We start from the raw sequence: 10,723 nt of genomic DNA on the forward strand, positions 1-10,723 counted from the left end.
GAATTTCAGAGGCGTATTTTTCGCAATCGGTATTCTTACACGCTGTGGTATCTGGCATGTAACTTCTGATGTGAGTTGACCTTCAAGAAAAAAAAATTTAATGCCATTTGTAAGAACTGTGTTATTACAGACTTGAGTGCAGGGAAAATTATGTAAGATATATTTAACAACGTGTAGAAATAATCTGAAAAAAAAAAAAACAGCTCTTGAAGTTTCTCAGAGTTTCGCACCTTGCATCACGAGTCGCATTTTCGCCAAGTAAAAATATAGCATAATTATATACATGTGCGGAAGCTCTGTTAGGTATTTGAAAAGCAAGAACTCAGAAAACCAATTGGCCGATGAAAGAGATGGGAATATCGCCAATGAATTTGTTGAAACGAGGATTTACAAAGTAAGAAGGGATACTGACTTCGTTAAATTCGTTTGCGTTCAGTGATTTCGGAACATGTTGTTCATTTTTGTGAACTGGCCATTAACATTCGTTCTCTCTTTAAATTTTAGTGTAAGAAAACTGAAACGACATTTCAATAATCACTCTCACAACACCTTAACTTTTGTCTCAGTGATTACCGAATTTCTAACTCAATAAATGACGTATCCGTTATTTATGATCATCATCATTGCTGTTTCTTATTTCATAATACGTTAGTTCAGATATGTTGTTTTCATCGAGATGGCTTTTTAACCTGTAATGGAAATAGAGGGCGTGGAGATTTATGACTAATTTCGCGGAAAATACATATGTTCATAAGCAGTGTAAGCAGTCAGCCACCGATTATACATAGTAGTATTTGTAATATACCACATGCGTTGTGGTGTTTCCGTTCTGCTGGCAAGATAAAGTTTCTTTCTGTAATCGTCAACGTCTCATCGTTGTTTGCCGATAACGCATCCATGAAATCCACGCTTCGGCACTCAGATTCCATAAAAGAATGCACCCAGTAAGAGCATAAACATACCGAATATCTGCCAGTTTCGAAATAAGAAATCATAAACGGCGCAAGCAAAACCTTTTTTATGAGATTTCTTACATTCAGGCTCCCTCTCTCCACACACGCGGGCGCGCGCCCACCCACCCACACACACACACACACACACACACACACACAAGCGCGCGCGCCTGAGGAAACTATTCGCTATATCTCAAATCGTTGCCTCGTAAACAGCTGTTCCATCAACACAGATGGTATTTGCAACAGTTAGCTGCATAGAGCAACGTCGTTGACAATCATCCTAAATGCTCAATAATATGACGCGAAATGTTCACCTGCATTATTTTTTAAACTTCACCAAGACCTCGACTGCGGCTAAGATACATGAAACCTCAGAAATGTTCATGGTAACAAAATTCTTCAACGATCCGGTTTTCGAAACAAATTCAGTAGTTGTAGTTTCATCGGCTGTAACGTGAAGTATACATATACATCAGAAGAATGACACTGAATATTGTATACTGAAGTCAGTACTGTGATAGTATGAGTTAAAATGTTTTGTTTTTATTGTTTTTTTTCTACTGGCAGGCTTGCAAACCGTTAATTTAAATTTTCCGAAATGTTAAGTGTTTTGTCCACTCGTCAGTTCGATATCACTGAACAACAATCTTCTCTATGGAGTACACTTGAAATTGCATTACTTCCTACTGGAATTCCAGACAGTATGCAACACGATAAAATCTTGTCCACCCATGCATTCGATAGCAGTGAACAATAATTTTCGCTACTGGTTACATTTGAAACTACTTCCCACTGGGAACTCCACACAGTACATGTTATGTATGAGTTAGGTACCAGCATTCGCATAGGGATGGCCACTATAGGTTAATCAGAGACGGGTTATGCGTCGTATGTCACAAAATTTCGGAAAATACTAATGTTAGTCCAAGCATTACGTCCTTCACATGTGTCTATAAATACGAGGAAATATTTCCAGAATAACACCGTTGGTTTATATTTGTCTATGGTGAGGTCACAGATCATATAGGGCGTTCCTTACGTTTGAACGGACTTTCCTTGTTAAATCACGTGATGTTCTAAAATGCTACTATGGACCATGTTCAGAACTCTTACAAGAACCCATATTAGTCCGCACGAGTGATCCAAGGAGAAACAAAGTATACTGTCAAAGCTTTTGGAGACATCTTGTTTTCATTAGTCTAGTTTGGTATGAGAATGAGGAAAGTAACCTGTAATACCCAGACAGTGCCTTCCATTTCAAAAATCTGCGTTACTACCAAGCACTTGTGGGCCGTAGTATCTAATAAAAATTTACTTCTTCACGTAAACTCGTTGGGGTCTAAGTCATCCTCAGCTAGATAAAAGAAGTGTACCGGCAACAAAAGATTAGAGAATAACCGTAGATATAACAGAATTAAGTAAGATCACGAAGTTTTATGCTTTTGTTATTCACGAATGTTCCCTCGCATATGTATTTTATAATTTGGGTTACCTTTCAGTACCTAAACGAGAATCTTACCTGGACAGTAACAGATTCGTTCACATTATTTCTGACTAGCCGCATGAGTTGAATACATCTTACGCAAAGGTCTAACATCCTTCATAGAGGGGCACACTGTTTCATTTGCTCTTCTAAAAAGCTTTGGTTTAGTCACATTACTAGTATGCTTGCTGAAAAGTGCCAGAATAAATTTCGTCATGCACCATTTTCGCCACTAATGAAATACTTCGGGAACGGAACTGGTATGAAGGGCAAAAACCGATATATACTGATGTGAGCTATGGTCTGCCGTGTGTCATTTCAGCCACTGAACTTCGAGAACAGAAGTTGCTGATAGGAAGGATAAAAACCGCTAAGAATGACGTGAGTTATGATTGAGGCGCACAGATTTCTGCATAAGTGGTATTCTACGTATCACGATGTTAAAATTACGGTGGCTAGCGACTTACGTCAAAGGTGGGCAACTCCTCTGCTGTGTTCTGCAGCAATAAAATTCAGTAACTGTCGACTGCGCAGAGAAAACTGTTAGACCGGCGTTCACACACGATACGTACGAGTATTGGCAACGCGGATTTACGGTACCGGAGCGGTAGTCTGTCGCAACAACTCAGCCTTGGCGGCAAAGACGAATGTCGCCGCCGGCCGTAAAAGGCGCTTACGACCAAAACAGTAAGGAATACGACGAAACGCACTTTGAGAGACGCCGACTTGTCGCCTTACGTCTACGCTTCACAAGGCATTGCCTTCGGAGGTGCAAGGCGGATATTCTTGTCACAGCGGCGCAGGCCAAAGGCACCACCTTCAAATGTGCCGCACACAACAACAGGCACCTGTTAGAATTAATTAGACCTTGTGCTGAACGAGCTGACTGGCTCCAAGACTCCTCACGCTTGTCTGAAATGTTCTTCAAACATTTCACAAATGTGGGGTTCACTGTTGTTCAAGAAGTGCTCAGTATTATCTGCTAACCGGATAGGGAACAGGAAATTCAGAACATGTTTGCCATTTACTTTCTAATGAAAATCCTTTGTGATTTCGGAAACAGACACTCACCAACAACGAAACAATATAGAACAGTTTTAGAGGACTGCACTCAGGCGATGTATTTTCACAGTTGCTGCATTGAAATCACAATCCATAAAAAGAAGTTATGTATTGACTGAAAAACTAGGCACTAATAAGAGCCGCAATGGTACTTCTATTGCGGTCTTTGTTCTGCGTCCAACTGTCTACTGTATGCGCGGACGGAGAAGGCATCACAGGTGGGCGACACATGCTCAGTTAAACAATTATGGGGATGGGAAGTTTTCAAATGAACTATCTCAACAATACCTTAATCAATGTAGGGCAAACCAAAAAACTAAATCTGGATAGCCAGGCGGGGATTTCAACCTTCTTTACCAGATTGCAAATGCTGTATCTCAACCATTTCGCTCAGCACAGATTCGAAACTGGTTTTGTCTTCTTCATTAGCTATGTTCTTTAACTGGAATCTTGATTCCCGATTCACACAGTGAAATCATTTGGAAATAAATTTCTATATCTTGTAAATATACAGTAAAATTCTTCAATTACTCGACAATGCTGAAATTTTATTATTAATTAAACGCTAGATTCGCGTCGCGAAGTAGTAACCATATCCGATGGCCGTGTGTAACCAAACGCCCGAAGTATCAGGATTTATGCATCTGAACCGTCAGCAACGAAAGCCGGGTCACATACGCAGGGGAGCGGCAGGCGCTGCGGCCGAGCAGCACGCTGCCTCGCCACATAAAACTCGCTGTTCTCTACCCCAGTTGTGCTTTCACGCTGTTTATTTGTGATTAACTAACAGAAAGAGAGTCCTTCCCTCTGACTCTACCTAGTTACTGGAAACTGCTCTGAGAATAATCGGAGCAATTCAAATCCGTATTTCATCTTTCTGCTGAATGACATTCGTGAAATGTTCCGATAGACCTGATGTCACTCAAAATACAATTTGTATTATAGGTGTTTGCGACGCTCTATAAAACCCTACAACGTTTAGAAAAGCAATATTTTGAAGAAAACACGAGATTTGGAAATTTTGATTACACCTGATTGGGAATTTCAGCGACCTCCTGGTTAAGGCGCAGAATAGACGTTTCTTAATCTGTAATCCTCGAGCGTCGTCGACAAAGAGAAATGGGAAGCGCATCACAAAACTAGAGGGATATCTTTAAATGACAACAAGTATATAGATACTGAACACTAACGTCCTGGGATGTGTGGATGATGGCTGCTGTGCTATTGGCCAGCCACGTCCTTGTGAACAGCAAAATCAACCATGCTGTTACATACCAACATGCTACACTACACACAGATGAGTAACTAGTTCACACGCTATGCTTCACACAGATAAGTAAACATATCACTTCCCATATGTTTTTCTGGGATGCAGAACACGTAACGATATAAAATAATAAACCAGTGTTCTCGAAACTTGTAATAGAAGGATTATCTGACTCACATATCATATTCACTCTTTTATTGGATCATATCTTTCGCTGCGGAACGTCACTGATTCTATGCAAGATGGGTATGCTATGTGTGGACACCACATTTGATCCATTTCTCACGGTCTTACAAATAATTAACAACTAGAACGCTACAGCCATCTGTTACTGACAGATAATGTCTGCACGGTGTAACATTCTCATGACAACGGAAAGAAGTTCAATGAACTTGCAGTGAAGGTACTATTCCGACCTAGATTAGGTTGGCAGCCTCCTTCGAATCTTTCAATAGAATATCATCTTTTATATTTAGCGGCATGCGTTGGATACGCTTTAGCGTACACTTTGTAATTTATTATTAGCGAACACAGCACAAATTCAGACCACCGAAAGTAGAGCATAATAATTCAAACATAGTTTATCAGTTGAGGCACTGGCGATGCCTAGCTGACACTTTAAGTCGATGGCAGTTACTAGTAACACAAAATTCCATGTTCACTGGCAGGCATCGTCCATATACGAATACAAAAAGGGAAGCTTTCAGTTTAATGCTTTGTCGAGGTGACACGAAAGAGAGCACAATCTCAGACTGGGCAAGGACGAGGCAGGGACCGGCAGCTACTTCGAGAAACCATCCTAGCATTCATCCCAAGTGATGAACAACACGACGGAAAACTAAATCGGGAAGGTCGTCCGGATTCTGACACCATTTTGAAAACTGTTTTGCTAGAATTATCGCCTTTGCTAGCGAAAGGTACAGACCGCGATGTGGCAGCGGTAACTAGTTTCAAATTTAAAATTAATCGCTTCGTTAACCACTTGATGCGGGTACTGGAATGGTTCATTAAAACCACTTTTGGTTCCTGCGCATCCTTGTACAGTCCGAGTTTGCGTTCCACCTATAATGACATCGACGAATTATTAAACTGAAGGGCCCCTACTACATTCGGTACAGTGTAAAAGTACGACGGCGTCAGTGACACTTGGAATTACAGTAAAATGACTGTTTTAGATGACATGTACGAAGTGTATAGAGGGAAATGAACGGTAGTAAGTAACCACGCTGACGCAAAAATATCTTTCGTTCTTTGCAGATAGCACTTGCAACAAAGTCACTGTTGCGAGGCACGTGTTGAATCACGAGTCGCTCACTGTTGTAAATTACCAATGCGTAAACCGAATCACATTTAAATGTGACTCAAATAATGACTTATATGCAGCGAGTTGGAGAATGCGAGTGTTCATGGCAGGTGGCAGCGCAGGCGCAGGCGAGAGGTCGCGGGCAGAACGTGGCGCCGTGCGTTGCCGCCGCTATCTTTACGAGGCAGCACGGAGCGTGTCGCGTCTGCCCAGATGCACACGTGCAGCTCTTACACACAGAGAGTGCTAAGCTCCAAACTCATTGCTACAACAGGCAAAGACGCTGCCTGCACTAACCGCCTGTCTCCAGGACCGCGCAGAAACGAAAAGTACCATGTATAAAATCTCCTTAAATCAAACGAAAAATACAATGCAAGTCTTTTTCAAACATGTTCAACCTTACGAAAAGAATCGCCCGAGTTAGCGCAATGCCTAAGATACTAGATTCATCCCAGGAACGAGCGGAAAATCGTGTCCCCTTACGAATAGCCAGATTAGGTTTTCTATGGTTTCTGTAAATCATCCCAATGGAATCGATACTTCTAAAACGGCACGAAAGTGCTTTCTTCTCATTCTCCTGAATTTGAACTATAGATCCGACTCTAATTTTATAGATGTGTATGAGACGCCACAACTTTAACCTCTCTTCCTCCATTAAGCGAAAACGAACTGAAAAGGCATATTAATCATAGTAATTTTCATGAATAATTTACAAATAACAAACCATTAAAATGAACAAGTATATTAATCATAATAATTTTCATGAAGAATTAATAATTAACTTTCTTCGAAGATTCTTAGTAGATGTCCACAAAAATACAACAAATTCAGAAGAAAGTATCTTCATAATGAGTAAGAAGTGCTACTGATCATGTTTACCTGGATATGATTTTCTGAAATTCCGTCACTCGCGAGTTGTGGTAAAAATCGTGAACACGAAAGGCTTTTCGTTCGTGAACGCGAACTAGAATACGGTACAGTTAGTGTCTGGAAATGACACTTGGTTTACATTACTAATTTGAATGAAGCTACGTACATTAAATTTACCTCATATCGATGGGGCTATAGAAGTATATCTTAAAACCTTTTTTCCCACATGTGTATTCATTGCCATGGCTCTTCTACGAAAAGTATTTATGCATCATTTAAGACTGTTGGGAAATAATTTACATCGGCAGGACGACGGACAGTAAATACGTAACTTGGTCTATGTAGCAGAAGACGTTGATAGGGTTCGACCTCCTACAATCCGCCATGTCTCGCTTTCGAGAAAGTTGATAAAATGAGCCCCCTCACCCACTCCACTACCAGTCCAAATTATAATAATAGGGATGCGACTATATCAGGTAGCAAGGAGTGAACTGTTCAAGGAACTCTTACGGTGAAGACTGGGTACATTGTTCAAACAAATCGAGCTCAGTAAAAAAGAACTGGAAATATATGAATATACACCATATTTAACGATAATCAATCGGTTGACAGCTCATCTCGCACTTCACGTATTTCCAAAACTTGCCCACTCGTTAATGTCCCCTCCCGCCGGAGGTTCGAGTCCTCCCTCGGCCATGGGTGTGTATTGTTCTTAGCATAAGATAGTTTAAGTAGTCTGCATGTCTAGGGACCAATGACCTCAGAAGTTTGGTCCCTTAGGAATTCACACACCATTCGGTAATGTGGGTCGTACGACCAAATGTCTGGCAGTACCGAGCCATTGACCAGTACCTGGCAGATGACCGATTTCCTTCTGTCTTTATCTGAATGGCTGGCCGCTTGACGGTGTGCTTCTCAAAGGTAACAGGTGAGAGGCATGTTCGTGCTAATTAATGTTAACTCCTCTAAGCAACTGTAATTACTTGTGCAAAGCGCACTCCCACTGCTAGCTAGCAACTTGGCTTCAAAACATTCCGCCTGTGGCGCCGCCTCGCTTTGTTGAAGCGCGAGCAATGCCGTTGTATTGTTCAGCTTCAAAACCGCGTATAGCGCATTTTTAAAGCACTGCTCCCATACTTTGTGTTAGGCATTACTTCATGATTCAGTTTCAATGGAAATAAAGAGAGGTATATTGTCCAGGTCACTGAAATGGTATACCATAAAAAAATTTGCACCTCGTATTAGTAAGAGTTGAAGTTTAATCGGTGAAATAGATGTAAGGAATGTCATCTATTTCTTAGACGTACAAACCAAATCCTCCGCCAATATGGGAAACAAATTGATTTAACATCATAACCAAAGTATTGCACAGATTTAACAGGCATGTACGCCGTACCTCCTTCACCTCTCGATGCCGGCAACAATGACCTGAATTATTGTAGTCCAACGTAATTCAGTGTTAGATATTTTTCTTTCACTCTTAAAGAAGTATGCTACTGGTGCATCCTGTCACAGGCAAAGAATATTGGCGCCTTTCGTGGCTCATGACTGCTGTTCAACGATACAGCTGACAGGCGCGACGATGCAATGCTGGTGCTATGTGAGAGGCATCGCCAAACTAAGCAGTTTTGTCTTCCGGGTCCCTTATTCCATTCCACTCATGTTTCAGATCCGCCATAATTGCACTACTAAATTGGCCCACCCACTGTCCCCCCTCCTCTCTCTCTCTCTGTCCCTGTCTCTTGCCCTCTCTCTCTCTCACACACACACACACAAGAACGCTCACAGAAAGTAAAATTACATTCACATCCACAATAGCGTTCCTTCTCCACAAACTGAGCCTTCTGGTGCAGTTGCTGTTCCCAAGAGCCTTCTTGAATATGTGAAGACTTCGTCGCACGAAGTATGGCACGTGTCATATTTTGTCCTCATCCATCAACCGTGTAACTCACATACAAGTGGCAACAACAAATAGCATATATAGTAGCATTGGAGACATATGATAACCTTCTGTGAAAACACTGCGGGTTCCAAAACGTTCAAACAATCTGATCTACGTGCACTGTGTCGAAACTCAGTACTCCAGTCACTTACGGGAAAAATTAAATAAATAAAATGAAGCAATTTTTTAAACCTCGTCAGATTCAGTAGTAAATAAACTTGTAACTACAACGACGTAAATGGTACCAACGTCACACAGACACTTTCAGTTGGAGACGCCAGTTTACCTAAATCACCTTTTCAAACTCAATGTTGCAGGCAAGTTCTTCGAAGGTTACATGCGACATTGACCGCCCTTGGTGGAAAGCAATATGGAAGAAACACAAACTTCAGAATCGATACGGATCTCCGGCGGGACAGGTGCGGATACTCACGTGTGCACAGTGAGTAGCATCCAGCACGTCAGTCGCGTGTGGTGCCACTGTAGTTAGCAGCAACCACTGAAGCCAACACCATGATCCTCGACACGTTGTCAGGCCGCGGCGCGACGCACGCACATCACCAGTCGCATGTGGATTGTTAGCGAGACGGACTGCGCGAGGGCCGCGGAACCACCGTCACTGACCGCCTTCCACTCGGCGCGCCAGTCTGTGAGCCACTGAGGCGCACCTCTGCGCGACCGCCTCTGATAACGCGCGCCTGCCCGCTCCGCCGACAGAGCGCGCGCGCGAGCGTCAGCCGCACGCCACACGTCAGGTACGCACGCTACGCGCTTCCTCGTCCGCATGTGTGTCACTGCCCGCGCTCTACCTCCACCTCACACAATCATTTTCTTTTCTGCGGCACTTTCCATGCTACATTACGTGAAATCAGTGGATTTGCAACTCGATGAGAAGTTCTGCATGAACATAGAGAATAAAATTAAAAATAAGAAAACATATTAGTAAAGCACTTTTTGGATGAAATATTTCTACTTCTTAAAAAGTGGACAGCTGCTTTCAAAATACAGCTTATGCGCTCACAGCATTAAAAGTATTGTTTGTAATTAGCGTTCAGCGTTTATTCGTGGTCCAGCTGTTCTGCTGTAGCTCACTTCTTGTTTCAGAACAGTTATGACTGTAATGAATTACATTTTCAGATGCGTGCACGCCGTAGATGTTGACAGTATTTTACGAATTTATACGCTGTTCTCCATTCAAAATATTGCTTTAGTCCACAGATAGGGTGATGGCGCTCATACTCCGAGGCCTCCGTAACTCGATTAAGGCAAACGCCGCGATGGTTACTTTGAAAAGGTCACGGCGGATTCTTCCCCCACACTTGTTCTGTCCGAGTTTGCACGCTGATTCTAATGATCCTAATAAGATCGCGCGTAAAACATTAGTCTTTTCATTGTCCAAACGCCTTATTGTCCAAGAAGAAAAGCCACTAGCACACCATGACACGAAAACAATAAATCATTGCAAGCTTAACAAGCTTCAGAAAGAAGATTGATGTTAGTTTAGATAATTTTAATTATAAAGGATGAAGTGCGAATTGTAGTTTATGCAAATTTGTGGTAAGTTCGTATTTGACCAAATTGCTAATGTCATCGGTCAATAGGCTTAAACTGTATTTCATCTAACTTAAACTAACTTAGGCTAAGGACAACACACACACACACACCCATGCCCGAGGGAGGACACGAACCTCTGACAGGGAGGAGCCGCGCGAACCGTGGCAAGGCGCTCTACACCGCGCGGCACGAATTATACGCACATAAAAAAAATTTTTTTTGCGTCACCCCGGTTCCCAGAACTCTTGAAGATAGAGGTTGACTGTGGATATTGTATCACAGACAC

The 10,723-nt window shown here is 42.1% G+C and overlaps 1 protein-coding gene across 1 annotated transcript in view; it reads right to left on the reverse strand.

The window, feature by feature from the left end:
- LOC126248279 (fibroblast growth factor 8-like) overlaps positions 1-9,523 on the reverse strand; it is a 169,043-nt gene extending 159,520 nt beyond the window's left edge. Inside the window, exon 1 of the mRNA XM_049949129.1 lies at positions 9,317-9,523. Within this exon, the coding sequence (XP_049805086.1) occupies positions 9,317-9,336 (20 nt within the window). The 5' untranslated portion in view covers positions 9,337-9,523. The remainder of the gene's footprint in view (positions 1-9,316) is intronic.
- Positions 9,524-10,723: the final 1,200 nt, after the last annotated feature.

The sequence above is a fragment of the Schistocerca nitens genome, chromosome 1 (assembly GCF_023898315.1).
Source record: "Schistocerca nitens isolate TAMUIC-IGC-003100 chromosome 1, iqSchNite1.1, whole genome shotgun sequence".
NCBI lineage: Eukaryota > Metazoa > Arthropoda > Insecta > Orthoptera > Acrididae > Schistocerca > Schistocerca nitens.